Source organism: Cupressus sempervirens, chromosome 7 (assembly GCF_028749045.1).
Source record: "Cupressus sempervirens isolate cs-2001-9-10 chromosome 7, ASM2874904v1, whole genome shotgun sequence".
In the NCBI taxonomy this organism is placed as follows: domain Eukaryota; kingdom Viridiplantae; phylum Streptophyta; class Pinopsida; order Cupressales; family Cupressaceae; genus Cupressus; species Cupressus sempervirens.
Window position 1 is genome coordinate 459,417,618 of NC_143124.1, and position 25,364 is coordinate 459,442,981.

The 25,364-nt window shown below is 33.2% G+C and overlaps 1 protein-coding gene across 1 annotated transcript; it reads left to right on the plus strand.

Moving 5' to 3' along the window:
* Positions 1–24,170: 24,170 nt before the first annotated feature.
* LOC149547533 (protein NODULATION SIGNALING PATHWAY 2-like) lies at positions 24,171–25,028 on the plus strand. Its single transcript, XM_089794141.1, has one exon. The coding sequence runs from the start codon at positions 24,171–24,173 to the stop codon at positions 25,026–25,028; it is 858 nt and encodes a 285-aa protein (XP_089650267.1).
* The last annotated feature ends 336 nt before the right edge of the window (positions 25,029–25,364 follow it).

Below are 25,364 nucleotides of genomic sequence, written 5' to 3' on the forward strand. Positions count from 1 at the left end.
GGGTAAGAGTATGTGGAGTATGATCTCAAACAATACAAACTATATTATCCTTGATTACAAACAAACAAACAAACAAACAAACAAACACACACACACACACACACACACACACAATGATACAAGAATCCACTAATTCGACTATAAAGGTATGCATATCTAGTTTTTTGAAAATATGTTTTTATAATTAAATACATATTATAACATGGTTCATCATTGATTATTATCACTAATACCTAATATTAATATAATTAATCATGATTTATTAATTATTTTTGAAATTAGGTGAAATCTCCAACTAATAGATCTTATCTAAATGGAGGGTAGGGGTTAGCATTTTGTAAGTCTTTGTAAAATTGGCATGGATGTATAAACTATGAGGGACTTGTCCAATTTCATAACTAAAACAACTTTTAAGAACATTACAATTGAAATTACAATAGTATCAATAATAGCTTAACCAAAAAAGGGATATTATAGGAAACTAAAAAGATTTTAAATGATAGATTGAAAGGTTTGAGATATAATGAAAAATGAAAACTAGTTGAAAGAAGGTGTACATATCATAATTATTTCATCAACATCATCAAGAAGAAACATAAAAGGGAGAGGATTGTTTTAAATGATTGTACCACTAATAACCTTGATGAAATTGGAAAATCTATGTTAATGTTCTACAATATAAACTTTACCTTAAAACATAGGAAGGAAAATATGGATCTAATTTGTGTTGGAAAAATAATGAATCCACTCAAAATTGTGGCAAGGGACTATGAACCTCTTATATATTCTATAAAATTTTTTGTTATATCAAGAATTGATAGGTTGATATTGTTGTCTAATAACAACCACAATTGTACAAAATAGTCTTAGAGCTTGGTAACACATTCAAATACCATCAAGGATAGTTTGGAGGGGGATATAATTTGTGAAATAGCTAACACACACCTCAGGATTTTTGACTAGTGACTAAATTCCTAATGTTAATTCTATATGTCTAGTGGTTGCTTTCATCATTGAGAGGTCTTTTTTTTTGTAAAATAAAAGCCACACTTGTAACAAGAAGAAGTAGAGCCTAATGTTAAACCTAAAAAAAAGTGATGTTAGAATGTAGTAAGATTTTGTAAGGGAATTTCTATATTTAAAATTCTTGATATTATAAATTCATTGGTTAATGGTAAATTTATGAGTCTTGATGAGTTTCCTATAGACTTTTACATGGAAAACATAACATAAATGGGTGATAAATTGTTGGAGATATATAATTTGGATTTTTTGAAAGGATTCCTTGCCTATAATATTAACTAAGGAACAATGAAAATTATCCTTAAGGGGTGGTGAAAACAAAATAGTTACGAATTTGAGGCCAATAACACAACTGGTGAGTCTTTCTTATACTATTATAGGAAACACCCTCGCTTGAAGAAATACAAGGATGTTTGAAAAGATTAGAATTATCACACAAACTAGTTTCATAAAAGGTAGATATATTTTATATATTTATCGTAATAGTAAAAAAGGTATATATTCAGGTAAGGAGGATGCAAAAAATGTCGCATAACAATCCTAGGCTTTTAAACACCTCTTACAAAGATGAAGTGTCCTTTCATGCTTTGTATTACAAAACCATTTTTTTGAACTTGCATTTTTGGATGGATTTAGCTATTAATCAAAGTCTCCTCCACTATTATTAATTTTGACCTATACTAGTCTAATTGTATTAAATTAAAGAGATCAATTAGGAGAGAGTGTCACATTGCACTTTGTTATTTTTTTCAATAATTAATACTATATCTTTAGAGGGTAAAATTGTGTCCTATTATAAATAGTTTTAATTTACTTTATCATAATACATTACTTAGTGCCAAATTTGCAAATTAGGATTCTTTATTCTCTAAACATAATCAATGTAAATTTGATTATCTTTACTACATTAGTTTTTCTTCAGTGGCAAGTATGGCTTAGCATGGCTCGATAATTGTTGGATAGATTGAACAACCACTAGAATATGTTAGAAACTATGGGCAAGCTAGGGATATGCCCTCTAAGATACTCATGTACTTGTAGACCTCATTTTCTACTATTTCTTCTTCGATGAAGATGTTGGACTAGATCTTTCCTAATTTTAAAACAAAATATCTAAAGTGGTAGACTCGTGTCTCATTTTTCATTGGGATGGTATAGGTTGTTCAAAATCTAATGACCTCTCACTCTATCGATAACTCTTATACATAGATTTTCTCTACCTAACATGTCAATAAGATGGAATAAATATCAATATATTTTCTCTAGTTAGATGGGTCAAGTATAAAAAAAGACCTAATGTTTCCTAGCACTAATGGTTTACTCCTTAAGAAGTTGGGGGCCATGGACTCTAGAACTTCACAATACCTGAAATTTGTCTCAGAGATTCATTTTTTATCAAAGTTGAGCAAGTGTTTGACCTCTAAAAGGTGCTAATAATAAAACATATATGTTAGACTATGACCAAAAGACATAGAAACTAGAGTTCTCTAATGTTCAATGATAGTATTCTTGAGAATTTCAAAGTTAAAAGCTTTTGGTTTGTTATCATTTCCTAATATGGAAGGTTTGAACTTAGGTAAGGGGCATCTTATGTGATAGTGATTCTATTATGCATTCTCCATTTTATTTTGTTTTGGACAAATTTTATGTTGGGGATTTATGCTAAATAGGTCTTAGTTGCATTGTTAAAAATATATTTTTCAAGGATTTGAAATTGTTTGGGTGCCTCATTAGTCCATGATCTTTTGGTGCGTGACCACCTTGGTTTACTAGAGGAAGTCTACTCCAAGTTTAATATATCCCTATTGCACAAAATAAAACACATACTCTAATCTAGAAAGAAGAGAGAACCTTCCTTCCTTTCAAAATTATATCATCCAATTAGTTTCTTAGAACAGTTAAAATGATAATTTATCTATTTTTAAATAGATATATTTAATTAAAAAAAAAAATTCAAAGATTATATATTTGATTAGCTTGTCATGGGATTGCAAATGGAATCTGTCCAAGTGAAATATTGCTCTCAACTAATTTTGGCATAACCCTGGTAAAGGATCGTGATATTACCACTAACAACTTTGAAGATATCCACTTGCTCGTAGGGCATACTAAGGGTCATTGGCGATCTTCCTTGACTTTTCCTATACTCTCCTCTGCATCTCGACAAAGTTAACCATATTTTTCTTCTTATTTTAGGAAATTGACTGGCTTTAATCTGGCAACGCTGTTTAAGTCTTAAAACTATATTATAATTTCCTAAGCGGTCGACAACAATTCTGATCCCTCCACAAGACTACTATTTATTGACTATTATTCTGCTTTCATAAACGCTTATTAATAAAAGGTGGTGTGAACACATGCAAGCCTTCTAAGAAAAGATCCTCTGAATTTCTTAGCTTTAAAGAAGCAGAGTACCTATTCTAAATGATACCAATTCATATTGATTATTTATTTCCTGAAAAGTAATTACGATGTAATGTCAAATACGAGTAGGAAAATCTACTATTACGTTAGTATGCCATTGGAATCAAATAATACAAATAACAGAAATAAAAATTATTCATCCTATTAATTTAAACCATATATAATACTAAATTTTAAAGTTTTTAAAAAAAATTATTAAAAGTGACGAGTTTCTACGTCTATTACTATGCTTGTCCAATAATTTCTATCCTAAAAAATAATAATATAGCGTAGTATTTGATATAAATAATAGGAAATTAAAAACTTGAATGTTTAGTTTCACTTTTTATAAAAAAATTCAATATGTTTTGAAGATATGAATTGTATTAATTTAAAATTAAAATTAAGTATTTAAATGTATGTTTTTGGATAGTATTTATATTTATATAATATTTATATTGCATTTATGTTGTGTTAATATCATATTAGAAAATAGTATTCTTGCATTATGGAAGAGTTTAAATGAGTCCCTTCTAGGTGTCTACTATTTGAACTTGCAAACAAATAAAAAGTATTAGAAAAATTCTTTAAAATGTATTTATTATAAACATACATTTATATATGAGTTTTAGGAAAATTAGAAGTTAATTTTATTTAGCTCACAATTATTATAATTAATGACTAAAAAATTTATACGAAAAATTCTACAATATACAAAATATAAATTATTAAAATGTCATTTTTAGTGAGTACAAAGATTGACTCAAATAAGACAAATAATAAGAATAATAATAAAAGTCCTCCCAAGGGCCGAGGCGGATAAAGATAAAGACAAAGATGTTGCAGCTACTGACGGTTGGGCTCCCCCTGAGCCAACCAATGACCCCAAGGATTTATGGGCTTCTAATGACAAAGACCCTCCTCCGTCTGGCACTACTCTTGTAGCCTAAAGTTTTTTTTTTTTTTTTTTGTTTATATATTTATTTTTTATGAACAGTTGATCTTTGACCTTGGGCCGTTTGAACTCGCAAGGTGATCCTATATCCTCAGCCCTTTTTTTGTGAATATATATTAAAATATTAGCTAGTCCTGTATTCTATTGTTTAGACTTTAAAATAAAATATATTATTTATTTAAATATTTAATAAATTTAATAGTTTTTAACCATTGTAGAAACCTTAAATTGTTAAGAGATAAAAATGAAGCAAATCAACACAAATTGTGAACAAAGTCCCCCATTCAATAAGGCTTGCAAGATGGTTAAAAGTAGGTCTTTCCACCAAATGAAGGATGGACTCCTTAAACATCTTCCTCACATGTTATTTAAAATAAGCTATCTCCAACTATCATTAGGTAAAATTCATATTAATTTATTCCTTTTCATTTGAATACATTTAACTTGTTTATATGAATTGAATAAATATTACGTATTAATTTCACTTCATCTTGTTCTTATATTATTTAAAATGCTACATCCCTCTACTTAAAAATTAAATTTATTTATTTCTTCTCATTTAAGTTCAATTGACTAAAATACTAAATGAACTTGTTTATATGAATTTAATAAATATTACATACCAATTTTAGTTCGGAAAGAAATGTTGTTGAAATTTATAGGGAATATTAGAACACTTTTAAAAAAGTAAGAAAAAAAAAGAATATTTTCTTTTTAAATAATTATGATGTTTGGATCAAAGAACATGACTAATAATAATTATATAAGTGTTCTAATAAAAATGAAAAAATGTGTTTATTTTAGATTGTGTCATGCAGCTTTTATTTTTATACATTATATTTATCATGCGTTAAGTTTGAGTAGACTCAAACATAAGAATTTCAAAGTCATCCTAAACTTCAAACTTCTATGATACTTTTGTTAGCATCCCATCTATAATAGTCAACTCATAGAGATCAAAGATTTGGAAATTGAATAATGCACCAATTTATCTATGAAGTCCTTTTAGGTTTTCTTCATATGTTCTAGGTTGACTTCTTCATCATCCTTTATCACATGAGAATTTGTGTAACTCCCAAAATACACAAAAAGAGTTTTGTTTATCTTCTTTTCCAACTCATATATTTGTTTCAATTCTCATTCTTGACCATGCTCTCTCTTTTGAATTTGAAAAACCTTATCCAATGAAATAGGGGTTCATCATTTTTTTCAAGAATGCACATACTTACAATGTTATCAATCTTTAGGCTCATTAATTCATTGAATAAAGACATTGAGTCTTTCTGATATGAGAAATTCAAGATTGGTGAACATAATCTCCTTCACTTTTATAACCCTTAATTAAAAAACCCTGATCTTCATATCCTTAAGGCATCCATGCCCAATTTGGCTAAAATGCCTTTCTTCTTGAAGCTTGGAAAGTAGAGTTCTATTCTCTTTTATAGATTGATCAATAATTTTAAACTAGAGGAGTCTCTAACATTATAGGAGAGTGGATTGCACAACTATTTGAGGAACTTATATAATTTTGTATTCGACAATTTCAGTTGAGCCTTAGATATCTTCTTATCCTCCATCTCCTCGTCCACTTGTTGATATAGGAATCTCCACATTCTTACTTTACTAACATGTCTCAAAGACCTCATATCATATTAATTAATGTTAAAGTCCATTGGAGTGAGATCAACTACCCTTAGTTTGATCCCAATCAATCTCCATAATGAAGTTTCCTTAGTTGAGGTCTTTACCTAAGTCACTAATGTAGGAGCTTTCTCAGCCTTATTAGTAGTGGACCACTATTACATTGTTTGAGTACTTAAGTCCTTTGGGGGTTTCACTTTGTCTATACTTTTTCTTTTCACTTCAAGGGTATTCTTAAGTCATTGTTTCTTAGTGAGAACATTAAGGAAAGACTTGAGAGATGTTGTATCAGAGCATTTTCTCTCTGAAGCAGAGTGCTTCTTTTTTAGGTAGAGAAAGAAAAAATGATTGTTCAAGAAGTATTAATTGCAATATAACCCTAGCTACCCAATTCTTTAGGTGTCTCATACAGTGGTGGTCCTCCATTAAATCCACCATCTTGTTAAGACAAACCCCAACTATCCAAGTTGATTATTGTGACTAAAGAATATTTATCTTTAATGCAATTTGACTCCATTTCTTCTTCTTTTTCTTTAACCTTCTTAATGTCCAACTAATCCCCCCTATCAAAGTAGTAGAAATAGGGGTATTCTTCTCTAGAGGTTGGTCTCCTTTGCCTCATCCAAATGTTTGAGAGGTCTCTAAAAACATTGATCTAGAAGATGTAATGGTAGTGCTAGTTAAATTGTGTTGGATGACTATGTAGGGTGGAATCTTACTAGAAAATCACCATTTCCTATTATTCTACCTTGGTCCATTCTACCAATTTACCAATCCATTTGATTACCCCATCTATCAAATCCTCATTATTATTAATTTTTATCACCCTAGGGTGGGGCTAAATCATTTGAATGGCTTTGATTTTCATCATATATGTGGACGACTGCATGTATAGGCCTTCATCATTGATTCATTGCACATCCAAAAACACTTTATACTATTTCACTTATTGTACTATCATTGTGCAAAAGAACTTTTCTCTATTGTCAAGTTCATTTTCTTTAGTTTTCAAGTAGTCCTCTAATGTGGGGTCATCCCTAAAAGTTATGCCCAGCTAAAAAATATTCTTAATGTAATCTATGTGATTAATTTTTAATTGGATTACCTTGTAGAAATTTGGCTTATAATTCTCTTCAAAATCCTTCAATGTGTCCTTGGCATTTAAATGGGAGGTACAAGAATGTGCTCCTACAATAATTGGAAAAGTAGTCTCTTCCTTTCAAGCATCCGGACAAAAAGTTATTCACCTCCAAGATTTGACGAGATATCTTAACTATAATAATCCAATCATCAAGATAACTAAGGAGCTTCCAGAAAAATCATCAAAACCTATGACCCCGATGTAGGAGAATTTTGATAACTAGATAAAATAACTAGCGAATTGGGTAACAACATACACATCCCTGGATATTCAATGTTGGATAATGTTGAGAGTTGAATATCTAGACATCCCTCCAATAATAGGTATATCCTAATTATGAGGGATTCGTTTACCTTCATGAAATATACATAGCCATGGTATAGTTGGAGACAGAGGTAAAAATAGAACACCTTAATATCTTCATCATATTGTTCAACATGTGGAGTGCAAGCCAAAACTAGATGGTAGAAAGGGCATAGATTAGATATGAAGTCATGAAAATTTTCTTATGAGATTATAGAATCAGAAGCCACCTGGTCAAGTTATCACTTATTATCTTAGCCCAAAACATTTACTCTATCTTAAACATGATATAAATAATGCTCTACAAAGTTGAGAGAATCTCGATTCCCTTTTATCCTTTGCAAGAGCATGTGGTTAATGAAAAATATCATTCTTTTGTTTAGTGTCATTGAGGGTTCTAAGAACTTTTCTTCTTTTTTTCCCAAAGGAGTTTGGAACTAGGTGACCCTTATGTCACCCTTGCTAGCCGATTTCTTTCCATTCTAGAGTGTAACTTAATTAAAGTCATTATAAATTTCGCTTATAGGAAAATGGAAATAGTTTTACAAAATAGCTTGATCAAGGGTGAGCAATGCTTCATTAAATGGATTCTTAATCTAGTGAGTATCCAAGTCATAATTGGTAATGTATTAAAGATCAAATTTTGTGCCTGCTACATCTACTAGACCACTTTCTTTTAGTCTCTTGATAATGGGATGGATTGAGTCTACCTACCATATCCTATATAAATCACCTAGATAAGAGAAATGTAGTTGGATATTACTCAGACTCTTTGAATCTTCCTACCATCTCCTATATAAATCACCTAGATAAGAGAAATGTAGTTGGATATTACTCAGACTCATCAGTGTACAATAAAATCTCTTCATATTATTATAGCCAATAAACTCGGAAGTCATGGTGCATAAGTTTTAGCCACAATAGTAATTAACTTGAATGTGGAAATTGAAAATGCCCATTGAAGATGAGATGATGAAAGAATGTGAAAGAATCATGCTTTATAGAACATCAACTTTAGGATTGTTGGTTGGAGATCTCGTGCTATAGAAGCGAGAGAATTGGCATTATATTCAATGAAACATTTTGATAATGAACGATCAGGTTCAAAATAAATACAAGGGTTAACATCGAAAAGTGATGTCTACCACGTCTTAATTGTACATTTTTATCCTTATCAAGTAGATATTTTATCAGATCTTGTCATTTTAAGTGAAGGAAGTAAGACATTTAATCATTCAGCTCTAATTTGAGACTAAGAAAAGTGGCAGCTCAGCTCAGAGTCAAAATCTATTCTATATGTAGTCATTCTACCCTATTCGCTAGAGTAGAAACCATCTTTCTTTTCTGCGGTACTCAAGATTTCACATCCTTTTCCATCATTAACTGTATCATTGAAAATATCTTCTCTATAGATGCAACTTAAAAATAATCTCTGGAGAATTATTCCTTCAGCTTCATGCATAAATCTCACTCTATGGTTAGTTACCAATTTTGTGGAGTCACACCACAATGGCTTCTCCTTCGACTGTAAATGAAGCGAAAGAGGGGAGAACCAAAACTTTTCTTAATGTTGTAAGAACACTGGACTTGAATTTCACTTCGTGTTAGAGTGGAACTTACGACTCTTCTAAGGGAAATAATACTTAATTTAAGCAATAATTTCTTCGCGCACCCAACTCAAGCATTTTCCACATGAAGAAAGAGGTGGAGAAGCAAAAACACTAAAACGTGAAAAATCACACAAAGGAGTAAAGATAACCTGATGGGAAGAAATTTGGACCAGAACCTGACATTGGATTTGAACTTATTTCTGAAACACGCACTTGGTAACTCTAAGACAATGAAGAAGAGGACAGGCTCAAGGAAGGTGGGACGAAGAAATAGGGCAATAACTGGTATTAACTAGGAACTTGGACACTCAAGTGTTTAAGAAAGGTACATAGACAACTTTGGTTTCACAAAAAAGGAAGGCTGCAAAACACAACAAAAACGTAACAAGAAAACCCACTCAAGAAAAAAAAGAAAAATAGGAAAGCAAATAACTAACCTACCATCGTACATCGCAAGAGTTACCTTTTTCTCTCATATATGGTAGAGCTTATGGTCTTGGGCACTACATGATAGTGGCATGCCTTCTCCAATTGGGTATGATAATTTAAAGAAATTGTCTATTTTCACTTGGTCGATCTTAAATGGACTCCTTCACAGGCTTTCAAATTTAGAATGCATCCCCTTTGGCTCCGTTATTTTATCCCACAACAAAACCACATCCCCTTCCATAAAATTTCGAGGACTTGCCCTCCTTAAAAAAAAATTATTCACTTGCAACAAGTTCTATGTAATATGATCCACCATTTCTTCCCTTTCTTCTATCCGGGTAAAACACATGATCCTCTCTTCAAAAAAACCTTGGAATTTTATATCTTCCACCACATCCTGTAACAGTTTGAGAGGGAGAGGAACATGTGTCTTTTTCTTCTTCATCAACTAAAAATGGGAGATTTTAATTGTCCTCTTAGGAGTAACTCTTTCTTACTACAAATCTTCATGTACCTTTTTGAGCCAACTACTTTTATTATCGTTGATGAACTATATCATGATACTCCCCAAGTTCTTGTTATTCAACTCATCTTTCTCGTTACCTTATTGGAAATAATTAGATGAACTACTCTAATGAATTCCATGATCATACAAAAACTTGATAATCTTTATCAAGGATAAGTATCTAGCATTATCCATAACCATTTTTAATGTGACACTAGATTTCAACCAATATATTTTATGTCAAGAGTTCTCATACTACCTTCAAGGTTATTTTCTTGGCAGGCTTTGCTTCAACCCATGCCTAAATTAGTCAATTGTGATTATGGTATGAGTGTGACTTGAGCTAGAAGATGGGATGATTATTCCTATGAAATCTACTCCTTGCTATTGGAAAGGACATTCAATCTTTGTGGGCTTTAGTGCCAAGCCATCTAAATCAGGCTTTCTCACAAACATTTTGCACTTCTCCCACTACGACACCCACTTTTAGGAATCTTTGAACATTCCAGTCTATTATTATAATTTCCCCAACATCTTAAAGGTCGTAATGAAAGAGGACAAGTTTCTTCCACATCCTTTATCAAGGAATGTTTTAAGTAGCTTCTCATACTTTTGTTTTTCGACGCATCTTAGGAATTTACCATCAATTGGTTTCTTGTAGAGCTGGTCTTCCCAAATCACATATTTTTTTCCTTCATTATAAGGTCCCTCTTCTTCTTGGGAGAAATGCGATCAAGGCTTTCTCCATATGTAAGAGAGTATGCTATGTTATAGTTCCATGGATCCTGGAGACTTCCCATCAAGATTAAGGCTCACTTTCATCCTCTTATTCTATACAATACTCCACAATTTCTCGGGACAAACCATTTCCACAGAAATGTTTGGTTAGCTTTATTTCAATATCATACTAATGTACATTTTCCACCCATGCACCTCGATTATTGCATCCTACAACTTGCTACATGAGGACACATTTTACTACCGACTCGGGAACATATACAATAACATAAGTATGAATGATATAGAACCTTACGTTTTATAGCATAAGTATGAATGATATAGAAACTTATGTTTTTTAAGGCTTGCACCATTGTGTATGCATGTTTTTTCTACTCATGAGTACTCGAATTCGTGATCTTTGAGAGGAATGCTCATAAAATAAATTGGATATTTTACTCCTTGATTATATTGCATGAGTAATGTTGATAGAGTATGCTTTGCAGCATAGGAGCAAATGATAAAATTCCTTAGTATACTTAAGGTGGACAAAGATAAGGGATTTTAAAATAGAAATTTTGATGCTATGAAGTGCTTATTTGCTAAAATTATTTCATTTAAAGTTATGAATCCATTTCATCATATCTACTATGTACTTGGAGATTTCATTTAAACATGGAACAAATCTTCTTAGAAAGTTGACTTATCCAAAGAAGATTTTAATCCCTTTTTTTCTAAATAGAAGACTCAATTACTGAATAGTACAAACCCTTTTGGACTCTATCTAAATTCTCTCCCGTGATACTATATGCCTGAGAAATTTTCCTCATGTGACACAAATGACAAACTTTTTTGGGTTTAGTGAGATACTATCTTTCAACATATCTATAGCACCTTACTAAAATATTTCAAATGATCATTTAATTTTCTTAGAAAATAGAGTAAAATCATCCTAATATATAATAATCATATTATCTTTTAAGTCTTTAAATGTCTCATCCATTGCTCTTTAGAAATTGACACCTATGTTGATCAACCCAAATGACATCCTATTATGCACCAATATTCCCTACAGGGTAGTAGAAGTAGTTTTGTGTTAGTTTCTCTCTTATAACTCAATTTTATTACGACCAGAAAAACTATCCAACATGGATATTATCTCAAAGCTAGTTACCATTTGAAATAGATGATCAATATTAGGCAGGATGTAGTTTTCTTTGAGCGATGCCTTATTGATATTTTAAAAATTAACACAAATTCTTATCTCTCTAGGTAAAAGCACAAACATGCATAACCCTCTAAGGAAAAGGAAAAAGCTAAAAAGGTATAAATGTTCAATTTCAATAACATAAAAATCTATTATTATTTAGAGGTTGAAAATAAAGTTAACTAAAAAAAAAAATGTTGAAATGGATGATGTTTAAGATAATTACTTTTAAATATTATTATAATAAGAACTAATATATTTTCCTAATTTTTAAGAATGATTTTTTAATTTCTAAAAAGTGCTAAAATTTAGGGTTCTAATTCCTAGCACAAAACTATATATAAATAAACCCTTTTTCCTATGATCTTAGATTATGCTATAGATGACATATACATCTAGATCAATCAAAACAAAAAATTGTCTTTTGACCTATATTTTTTCTTTTATAACAACTCATATTTCAAGTCACTTGAAATTGATAGTTTTCATCTCCCACCACATCTTTCAAAATAAATCTATTCTAACTAAAAGAACAATTATATATTTTGGAATATAACTCTATGCTCTGTAACATCACATTCTTTTTAAATTTTTATTATATGATTTAATTTTTTTTCTCAAAATCAACATCTTGTCGAGTCTTAAAATATGTACTTAGAATATATTTTAATTACAATATACTATATCTAATTAAAATATTATAAACTCTATATGAGACTATGCTTGACTTTGAGCTCTATGAGATGGTTATTATATGCTATTAAAAAAAATCATTTAAAAGAGTAAGAATTATTCAAATGTCAGTTATATATAACTTAGCTAGAATGAATTGTACTAGATCATATGTTTGAACAAAATTAATTTTTAGATAGAAATACTCAAATTCAATCATTATGATAAGTCATCCTAAAAGCTTATATGGATTTGTACTTTTACCCTTCTTTTTTAATTCCTTCTAGGGATAATGTTTTCAACCTATAGAGAATGATGGATAGGGTAAATGATTAAAGCCTTGAGAATTTATCTACTTCTTTGAAAATTTCATCGGCTACCATGGTGTTATAGTTTCTCTATTTCTTGAAATGTTCCTAGTTTAAGAGGAATATTATACTTCAACTCTCCATCTATAATCTTTTCCAAGATTTCATATCCCCAGGAGAACTCTTCCAGAAACATTAGGAGAAACTCCTTACACTTTGATTTTTTCTCCTTTGTACAATACTTCCCAATATTGATGACCTTTAGATTGAGCTCATTTGTTATATTTAAGCCATCATATTCCTCAATGTTCCGATATTTCTCATTTATCTTCTTTCATATATCAGCATCTTGTTTAATAAAAATCCTTTCACACAAAATTACATAAAAAGGAACTTTGTCTCTTTTCAACTAAAAGATGCTCTATTCTAGGCCCTTCTTGCTATCCGAGAAAAACCCATAATCTATACTTTTTTTTCTTCAAAATACTTCTTGGTGAATACTTTGACAAAATTTTCCAATAATAGATGGATCTTTCATTTCTCTTCAACACGTAACATGAATCCATATATTTTAGGAATGTTAGGACGAAATAACACTTTTCATTCATAATTCTTCTCCTTAAAATTAGAGTCTTGAAAGAGAAATGAGGTTTATATAGGTAAAGAGTGTGCTCTTTAATTTTGGTCTATAGGAATGGATTAAAGATTTCAATTCTTCAATCTTATCTTGTACATGGTTTCTATATTTATTATTTTATGTTTCTTGACAATGAGTAGGCCCCCCAATAATTGTAACAAAGTTTCTACTTTTTCCTTAGTTTCCCCTTGCCTTATAACAATGCCCCCTATTTTTTTAGTATTTTTCGTGTTTTTAAAATCTAACTTATAATCAAAATTACTTATTTCTGCCCTAGAGGAAATCATCATGGATCTATTTCTAGAACTAGTTGTTACACAACTGCCATCAAATTTAGGCATCGATATGCACAAACCATCAGGTGATTTTTCTTCTTCTTTGAACACTAGTGAGAAATTGAAAAGCATGTAGTCCCCAAAGTCAACTTCTTGATATAAGATTTGATATTTTGAGTCATTTGACTTCATCCCTGTGTACTTTGGTTTACCTTCAACCTCTGATCTGATCTTTTTGTTCCAAATTATAATGATCACATGCGACCAATCTAATTTGATTTTATCACCAATATCTCTACAAAAAATTCTTCTCATAGACATGACATAAATAGCCATGATGTTTTCCACTAATATGATGAGTTTTAATCTTTTGGTCAGATGATCTTTCAGAGCCTCCTGATTCCTTGATCTTGTAAGTCAATGAGAGAGGGTTTTCAAAAGCTGTGAAACCTTGAGATCTTATTATGGGTTTTGTTTGCCTTCATAATTTTAGCTTAAACATGAAAACCTTAATATTTCATGGCTACCACAATTTGGTCTACAACAAGGGGATATCAAAAGAATCTAAGAAGCTGGTGGTTGATTTTGGTGAAGAAGTGGGTGCTATTGACAACATTGAACTAGTGAAGATTGAGGATTATATCTGAAAGAGTGGGGTTGTATGAGTTTACATATGGGAATGAGGTTTGTTGTCACTCATGGAAGGCATGGAAGATAATGATGAGCACATCTCCATGAAATTCATTAATTCCTGGATGGACAAGAAGGTAAATATTAATGGTACGGAGTTTGAAATAATAGAGAAGCTCATCACTAGGCTTGGAGAGTTATCCTTGGAGGGCAATAATTGGTGCAAGAAAGCTAAGGTGTTTGATGAAACAAGTCTAAGGAAGTTCTTTCTACCTAAAGAGTAGCTAGTCTACATGAGAAGCAGGTACTCTAGAGATGATCTACTAAAGTCTTGAGATGTTATTTGATACCCCATTATGTAGTATATTACTCTTGAAAATTGGTTCTAGCTATTGTACTACTACCACTTTGCCATTCTCAACCACTTCAAAAACCATGATTTGATTTCCTTTTTGCACCTTATTCTAAATTCATGGAAGACTATTTTTAAGGGTGGGAAAAAGAAAGAGGGAGGCAAACCCTTCTATATCATTCATCAGGGCTTCATGAAAAAACTTTACAAACACCACCTTGCCATAAACCTACTACTTCTTGTCAATCGACTAGCTACTATTACTCTCCAACTCTCCACAGACCCTATCCTTGGCTCAAGTTATAAGAAAACCAAAAAAACCCTAGTTCTAAGGTGAAAATAAATGTCTTTGAGTCTAACATAGACACAAGGAGCAAGAAACTACTAGGAGAGCTAGTAAACAACTCCAAATGGAAAAATTCAAAACCCCCCTAAATAGGATTCTAGTCTAGACTCCACTAAGAGTGAGAAAAATTCCACTAAAAGGAAGAGGTAACACCCAGATACTAAGAAGAAGATAGTACTTGGCCCCTCAAATATCACAGACACTCTAGAAGTCATCTTGTCCTTGAATAGAAGCTAGGGGGCTGGGGGGAAGGGGAGGGGTAGTGGGGGTGTGATGTAGGAGCATCTAGTGGTGTAAGGGCAATCCTATATCACCCAAAAATATGCTTAGAGATAGTTTTTTGTTTAATGTCTTTCTATTTCTGGATACCCATTTGGGTCAAATAAAGGTTCCAACTCTCACAGTTCCACTATTAGTTTTCTAAGTTAGAGTTTTTAAGCACCTTAAGCACCTTGGGATACGTGTAAATGTAGAAAATGAGTTATTTTGTAATTGAGCCAAAATTATGATGAGTTAGAGGGTGTAATTGGATGGATGATTATACTTTTAATTTAAAACACTCTAGAAAAAGAATTAGGTCAAAAGGCTTTATGGTTAGAAAGTTATTGCACTTTTAATTTTCCTAGAGACCTCCTAAGAGCACTTCAAAGTCAGATTTGGGGCGCTAAACAACCTTGTATGGGGATGAAAAATGGGATATGAGAAAATCTGGTCCATAGGGCTATAGAACACTTTGAGAGCTTTCAAGAAATGTAAACAGTTCGTCAATCAAAGTCACTATTCAAAAGTTATGCCTCTTGAAATTTGGACTACTGTTTCTGGATTCTTCTAATTTTACACCAAATTCTAACATGACTTTCGAAACCTTATGTTTTGGAGATGGATGCCAACTAGCATGTTCTAGAATTTATTCCTAACCCTAAACCATTTGGGGCTTATTTAAGAACACTTCTGGCATTGTAAAGGGAGTTATTGATGGAGTTTGAGAGAAGGTATTGTGTGGAGGATTTCTTTCTCAAGAATCATACTATTGTAAGCCCATAGGGAATTTTTCATTGATAATAATATTTTCCCTTTTCCTATGTGTTCATTCCAGTCTTTGGTTTTGTTTCCATCAAGTGGTATCAGAGCAAGTTTTTCTAAGTGTGTAGACAGAGTGCCGACTATGATGCAGTTTGCACCAGGACTATGAGGTTGTGGGTTTGAGACAAGAAGATGCCTCCATGAAGTGAATGTGGTGGAAGGGCTAGAGTTGTTACTCTTGAGGTTAGATCCCTCTAGAGACAAGTTCAAGCATTGCAAGAGGAGATTCATAGAGGACTAAATGTTGTCGCAGGCAACGAAAGTGAGGAAGAAAATGAAGAAGAAGAAAATATTGGACATGAAGGGGAAGACAATGGAGAAGTCCTAAATTAGGCAAAGGAGAGGCTTTTTAGGTCCATTTCTAAGCTTGAAAAAAGGCCTAAAATTGATGTGGATATATTTTCAAGAGATCTAAACCCAAATGAGTTGATTGACTAGATCAATGAACTAGAGGAGTATTTTGAGTATGAGGATATTAGGGATCTAGATAGGGTTAAGTTTGCAAAGGCCAAAATGAAAGGTCATGTCAAAATTTGGTGGCAAGAGATTTTTCTGGAAAGAAATAGAAGAGGAAAGGAGAAAATCACAAGATGGAATCACATGGTGGAAAAACTAAAGAAGTAGTTCATTCCTATTGATTATGAGCTTGATTTGTTCAGGAAAATGCAAGGATTAAAGAAAGAAAGAAGATTTGTCCAAAAATATATAGAGGAAGTTTATCAACTTCTTATTAGGGTAGGGTGTGTAGAAGAAAATAAGGAGAAGGTTGCCCATTACCTCAGTGGGTTACAACTTAGCATTCAGGAGGAGTTAAGTCTAGTTAGAATGACTAGCATTGAATAGGCATACCAGTTTGCCTTGCAAGTCAAATAGAAGCTAAATAAAAGGTTTGAAGGAAGGCAAAGAGGGTGCGGTCAAGGAGGAAGGGGTAGCAGTAGGTCATCTGGAGGCTGAAATGAGACCCAAAAGAAAAATGAAGATGTGGGTACTAGCAGAAACCAGAGAAATGAGGGTTTCAACTGCTTCCATGATCAAAACTTTGGAGATTATAGAGGAAGACGTAGAGGACATGGAAAAGGATCAAGAAGAGGAGACTTTTGTGGTACCTATTTTCATGTCAATGAAGAAGGTGATCATGCCTTTGAATTCCCTCAACGACAAGGAAGGACAGACAGGAGAGCTGATGGTCAAGCAAGGGTTGCTCATGTGGATGAGGATACACAGTCATCACATTCTAAGGATGTAGAAAGAGGAGACATTCTCGTAAATGAGAGGGTCTTATTAAATGGTGAGACTGAACCTAGACAAAGGAGTAGTTTGTTTCGTACCAAGTGCAAGTGCAAGGGTAAGTGTTGTGATGTGATTATTGATGGTGGAAGCACTAACAACTTGGTGTTTGAGGAGATGGTCTCTAAGCTAAAGCTCAAGAGGGAGGAACACCCCCAACCCTATCATATTTCTTGGGTGAAGGTTGATCATAACGTCTTGGTCAGTGAACAATGTTTGGTGAAGTTCAAGTTTCAGAGTTACCATGATGAAGTTCTCTGTGACATCATTCCAATGGATGTCTGCCATTTATTATTGGGAAGATCATGGCAATTTGATAGACGTGTACATGATGGTCATGCAAATACATACTCTCTAACAAAGGATGGAGTTTTCCATAAACTAATGTCCTTGATAAAGGAAGGTGAAAAGGAATGCAGAAGTGCTAGGATATGTCTTGTTGATGGAAGAATTTTTTTGGATGGTCTGAAACATTAGCATGTGTATTATGCTTTGATTCCTAGAAAAGATAAGGAAGGTAGTAGTGAAATTCCACCTAAAGTTTCAGACCCATTAAGTGAATATGAAGATGTCATCTCTGATAATGTTCTAAAAGGGTTGCCACTAGTAAGGCAAATTAGTCATTAGATAGATTTAATCCCTGGAGCTAGTTAACCGAACAAGGTTGCTCATAGGATGACTCCTACTAAAGTTGAGGAGCTAAATAGACAAGTTCAAGAGCTATTGAGGAAAGGTTTTATTCGAGAGAGCCTAAGTCCATGTGCAGTACCTGCAGTACTAGCACCAAAGAAGGATGGAGAGTGGAGAATGTGCACAGACTCTCGAGCTATAAATAGAATAACCATCAAGTATCAGTTTCCTTTGCCAAGAACGGATGATCTTATGGACTGCTTGTGTGGGGCTCAACACTTCACAAAGATAGATCTCAAGAGTGGCTATCACTAGATACGGATATGAGAGGGAGATGAGTGGAATTTTGCATTCAAGACCAAGGAGGATCTATATGAGTGGTTAGTCATGCCCTTTGGATTGACCAATGCGCCAAGCACCTTCATGTGGCTTATGAATGAGGTACTAGACAAATTCTTTGGAAAATTTGTTATTGTCTATTTGCATGATATTTTAATTTTCAGCAAGACTTTGGATGAACATTTATTGCACATTCGTAGAGTCCTTGAATGGTTGAGGTAAGAGAAAATGTTGATTAATTTGAAGAAGTGTAGCTTTGTAAAAAAGAGTTAGTCTACTTGGGGTTTGTTTTATCATCTAAGGGTCTCAAAAATGGATCTAGAGAAGGTAAAAGCCATCTTGAAATGGCCTACTCCAAGGTCTGCTATTGAGGTGAGATCATTTCATGGTCTGGTTAGTTTTTATAGGAAGTTCATTAAGAATTTCGATGGCATATGTGCACCCCTGATTGAAACAATAAGGGGGGATAGGAAAGAGTTCAAGTGGACCACAACAGCTGCAAGGAGTTTTGAACTATTGAAAAAGAAGGTGATAGAACAACCTGTGTTGGCACTTCCTGATTTTAGTAAAGTGTTCTAGGTAGATTGTGATGCTAGTGGCAATGCTATTGGGGTTGTATTGAGCCAAGAAGGTAGCCTATTGCATATTTTAATGAAAATTTGAATCATGCAAAAAATAAGTATTATGTTTATGATCAGGAGTTCTATGCAATCATTTAGGCCTTAAAGAAATGGAGGCATTATTTATTGCCAAAAGAATTTGTCTTGTCTACTGATCACCAGGCATTGCAGTACCTAAATAGCCAAGGTAAATTGAACTAGAGACATTTGAAGTGGGTAGTGTTTATGAAAAGAGCTATACATTTATGTTGAAACACAAAAGTGGAAGGTCTAATAGGGTTGCAAATGCATTAAGTAGGAGACTATTGTTGTTGGCAATAATGCAGGTTGAAGTGGTTGGGTTTGATGAACTCAAGAATCTGTACCCTGAGGATCCTAATTTTGCTGAAGCATGGAAGGCTTGTAAAGAACCTATTATTGTAGACAGAACCAGGTAGCTAGATTATTTGATTCAGGATGGTATGTTGTTCAAGGGTAGTTAGTTATGCATTCTAAGGAGTTCCATGAGGAAAAATTTGATCAAGTAGAAGCACAGTGGGGGAATAGTAGGACACTTTGGTTGAGATAAGACCATTTCCATTCTTAGAGAACATTATTTTTGGCCTCAAATGTCACAAGATGTGAAGAAGTTTGTACAAAGTTGTCAACTATGTCAAGCAGCCAAGGGATTTAGTCAAAATACTGGACTCTATCAGCCATTGCCTATTCCATTGAAGTCATGGGAGGACATAAGTATGAATTTTTTTCTTGGATCATATTTGTGGTGGTTGATAGGTTCTTCAAGATGGCACATTTCATTCCATGCCACAAGACTCATGATGTTGTACATATTGTAAATTTGTTTTTCAGAGAGGTAGTGAGACTACATGGTCTCCCAAAGAGTATTGTTTCCAACAGAAATACTAAATTTGTGGGGTATTTCTGGAGGACTTTATGGAAGAAGTTGAGGACGGAATTGAAGTTCAGTTCTACACACCATCCACAAATTGATGGATAGATAAAAGTGGTAAATAGAAGTCTAGACAATTTGCTAAGGTGTTTAGTGGGAGATAAGCCCAAGGGATGGGATTTGATTCTACCACAAGAAAAATTTTCTTACAATAATTCTATAAATCGGAGTACTAGTAGATCACCATTCCAAATTATGTATGGCAGCAGCCCAAGGACTACACCATAATTAAGGAAGATGGAGCAAGGGGAGAGGACAAGTGCTGAGGCAGAAGAATTTACTGAACATGTCAAGAGCCTACATGAGGAGGTCCATACACACATTATCAAGATGAATCAACAGTATAAAGCTAGGGTAGATCAAAGGAGGGGACATAAGGAATTCCAAGTAGGGGATCTGGTTACGGTACACTTACAAAAGGAATGATTTCTAGTGGGTACTTACAACAAGTTGAAGATGAAGAAATTTGGCCTTTGTAAAATCTTGAAGAAACATGACTTGGGAAATGCATATGAGGTGCAGTTGCCCGATGGGATTCACATTTCTCCTATCTTTAACATTGTAGACTTAACAGAATATTATGATGATAGTGTAGATGAGGGGTTGATGCTGGAGCCATGTCCAATTCCTACTTTTAAGAAGGAGGAGATAGAAGAGATTCTAGATAGTCGTGTTGGTAGGAGTACCAAAAATAGGTAGTATGAAGAGTACCTAGTGATGTGGAAAGGACGACCAATAGAGGACTCAACTTGGATATCAGTAGTAGAGGTTGTCCATTTGAGTTTTCCTCTACCATAAAGTGATAGGGTCACTTTTCAATCTACCCTGGGTGTCTGATACGAGAGCGTCCAGTGGTGTAAGGGCAATCTTGTATCACCCAAAAATATGCTTAGAGATAGTTTTCTGTTTAATGTGTTTTTATTTCTAGATACCCATTTGGGTCAAATAAAGGTTCCAACTTTCACAATTCCACCATTAGTTTTCTGGGTTAGAGTTTTTAAGCACCTTAAGCACCTCAAGATATGTGTAAATGCAAAAAATGAGTTATTTTGTAATCAAGCAAAAATTATGATGAGTTAGAGGGTGTAAGTTGGAGGGATGATTATAATTGTAATTTAAAATGCTCTAGAAAAAGAATCAGGTCAAAAGGCTTTATAGTTAGAAAGTTATTACAGTTTTAATTTTCCTAAAGACCTCCTAAGAGCACTTCAAAGTCAGATTCGAGCCACTAAATGGCCTCGTACAGAGCCAAAAAATGTGGGATGAGAAAAGCTATTCCATAGGGCTATAGAGCGATTCAAGAGCTTTTTGAAAATGTAAATGGTTTGTCAGTCAAAGTCACAGTTCAAAAGCTATGCGTCCCGAAATTCAGACTACCATTTTTGGATTCTTCTAATTTTACACCAACTTCTAACATGACTTCTGGAACCTTTTGTTTTGGCAGTGGATGCCAACTGGCATATTCTAGAATTCATTCCTAACCCTAAAACATTTGGGGCTTATTTAAGAACACTTCTGGCATTGTAAAGGCAGTTCTCGATGGAGTTTGAGAGAAGGTACTGTGTGGAGGATTTCTTTCTCTAGGATCATACTATTGTGAGCCCATAGGGCATTTTTCATTAATAATAATATTTTCCCTTTTCCTGTGCGTTCATTCTAGTCTTTGGTTGTGTTTCCATCAAGGTGGCAAGGGGGAGAGGAAATCACCTCGTGCATGAAAGAAAATCTCAAAGGTTGGGGCAAGAAAGGGATACATAGCCACAGAAAGAGCCAAAGAAAAACACCACAAATTCACCACATAATATACTTAGTTTAAAAATAAAAAAAGTTTATAAAACAATATACTTTTATTTTTTGTCATTCACTAAAATTTTATACATTAAATTTGATCATGATATTGATCTCAAATAATTCAAATGTTTGATATTTTAATAATCACTTATTAAATTTTTATTTTATAGGTCATTAAATATAAAGAAATAATATATTTTTTATTTATTTTATGAACATTTAAGTTAAATCAAATAGAAAGTAACCATTTAATTCGACTTATCCTTATGACTAATTAAAATGTAAACACATTACAATAAATCCAATATTCATTAACATATTTTAACTATGAAATTATTTATTTATATTATAAGTTTTAAAATAAAATTATTTTTTTTCATTTGAGGTACATTGATCATTATTCTTAGTATTTTTATTTTATTTAATTCAAATATCATATGATTAATAAATAATAGCCTAATAATTTATCTTTTTTAAGGTTCTAATTGTTCTTTTACATTCTCACAACATTAATTATGTTTCACATAAGCTTACTCAAATTTGTATCTAGTATTCTATGTCATTTTTTTTCTTTATAAAATATATAGTTAATAGAAAATGTCATAAACATTTAATTTAATTGTAAAAGAAATTAATTTTAAAAAAATTACAGTAAAAAAAAAATTATTTTATAGACATAATATTTAATATAGTACTCAATTAATCATATGACTACTATGAAAAAAACTAACATTTAAATCATAGTAGCTAGAGAATGTGCTTTCTGATTCATTTAATTTTTAACTAATATAATTTATATCCTTCAAATATATTAGTTTGTGAAAAAAAAACAGAATAAACAACTTTTGAACTTTTGAGTATTTGACATTTGGGTGTTTTTCTTCTCACTACAAACAAACATTAAAATGTGATAGTGCTAATAATTAACATAGAAGATTGTCACCCTTATTAAAAATATGTGGAATTTTTGTAATAAAAAACTATATTTTATGATTAATAAATAAATATTATTCCCGTTATTTGTATTGTTTGATTCAAATGCCATATTAACTAACGTAAGAATTTTCTACTGATATTTTACATATCAATCTAACATACGCATGATACTTTTGAAACTTAATAAATTCAGAGGATATTTACTCATTAAGCATGGATGAAAGCAGGATAATAATCCATCTAACAGAATTCTTGGAGAGCAATCAGAATTGTGGTCCACTGCTTTGGAATTTAATATAGTTTAAGACATATACAGCGTTGAGGATTAGAGTCGGTCAACTTCCTTAAATAAGAAGAAAAAAATGGTTAACTTTGTCGAGATGCAGAGGGAAATATCGGAGAAATCATGGAAGACCTTTACTGAGCCCTAAGATGCTCTACGAGTGACTGGAAAACTTCAAAGTTGTTTTCCGTAATATCACGATGATTTAGGAGGAAGTGGAAAAATTCAAAATCGTTCCCAGTCATATCACTTCATTAGAGTATAGAGACTTTCATATCACGCCACTGATTCTGATCAGAAATTTTTTATTCGTGATGGATGAGAGAACATTGTAGCATGAATTAGGAAATCGCTCCCAGGGTGAAGATTTTGATTGCTTTAACGGCATTCCATTAAGTTATTCCATACATTTACAAGGAAAAATGCCAGATTTGGATTCATGTCTGACTGAATCATTTATTGGGAGAGATGGATTTGTTGAAGAGAGGGAATCATTAGTGTCCGGAATTCATTTTGTGGATGGGAATCTCACCACATCTAAAGATATTCCAAATAAGAACCAACAGAAGCCAGGAGATCTAGCGATTCAGGACAATGGCTCCGTAGAAGCATTTGAATTGTCTTCAATAGATGAGGATTTAATGGAAGAACTAATGGCCGAAGCAGAACAAGGAGGAATTCAAATGGAGGATTACGATAGGAATGTCATCACGAGTCTGGAAGCTGAAAATTTTCCCTGTATTGAGAATCCAACTACGTCAACCGGTACAGTTGATTGGATTGAAAAGAGAGCGATTCATTGTAGCTATGCGGATTCGTCAGATAACAGGGGATCTTTAGTTTTTCATCTTTTAACAGCATGCGCTGAAGCCATATCAGATGGCTCCCATGATCTTGCTGAAATTTCCGTTTTGCAGATTGCGACAATTGGTATCTGCAAGAGGCTCCACCGTGGAGAGGGTTGCCTTCTACTTGTCTCGTTCACTGCACCAGATTCATCATCTCAATTCAGTCGGTGATCCTGTCGAATTGAAGCCACTGCATTCTAATGATCTGAGTGCTTTGTGTTTACTTAATCAAAGCTTCCCATTCATGAGAATGGCTCATTTCACCGCGAAACCGAGCATTGTGGAAGCAGTCAAGGGCGAAGGAAAAACACTCCATATAATCGACTTCGACATCATGGAAGGAATGCAGTGGCCACCGTTGATGGAAGCTTTGAAAAGTGGAGGTTACAAAATTGGACACCTCAAAATAACTGCCCTTACATGGGATTGTGGCGAGGACCAAATTAATGTTGCCGCTGATTCAGTGCCCATGTCTTCATACACGGGCAAAATGCTCTCTTTATATGCTGACTCACTTGGCATGGCATTTTCATTCGAGGAGGCAGATCTGGAAAATATGAAGAGCAAAGAGGATGAAATCGTAGCTGTGAATTGCATGTGGGAATTGCCGCATCTCTGTGAGAGAAGCAGAAGTAGTTTGGTCTATTTTATTCATTCAGCGCGGCAGCTTAACCCAGTTATCCTGACGATTGGAACGGGTCCTCCCGACGAGCCCCATGAAAAGCTCGACTTGTTTGAGAGTTTTGGCGAATGCTTGAGAAATCTCTGTGCAGTTTTCGATTGTTCGGAAGCAGCGTTGCCTGATCGCTATGCGTATGCTCGAGCAAGGGTCGATAATTTGTTTTTGGCTCCAATGCTATGCAGGCCATTAAATTATTTTCCTTTTAAAGATGGCCTTTTGGGCCCGCTAGTTCTTGACATCCCACCCAAATGCGGGTTTGTCCCAGGTGAACTAAGCAAGAAGTACACCATCCATGCGAATCAGATGCTCCTGATCTCAGGCTTCCCAATACAGTGCAAAGTCAAATTAGTAGGTACTCACCAACTATTTCTCCAGTGGCATTCAACTTTTTTGTCTCGCATCTCCGTATGGAAACCGATTGACTGACTGTTCTTGCCAATAAAGTTCTAGTGATTATTATCTTTCTACATCTATAATGAAGGTCTGTGAAGCACGAGCATAGTTTGTATGTAGATTTTAATCTAGCACTTCCACTTTTGAAGGGTGCAATGGTTATACCTATAGTCTTATAGTCTTATATATGCAATAAAGTTCCAGTGATTATATTATCTTTATATATCTATAATGAGAGGTCAATGAAGCACGAGCAAAGTTTGTATGCATATTTTAGATAAATATTTTAAAATTACAAAGAAAAAATAAAAAATTAAATTGTTAAAGGTGTGTGCAGATTGTCTTACCTTCCATTAATTTTAGAATTTT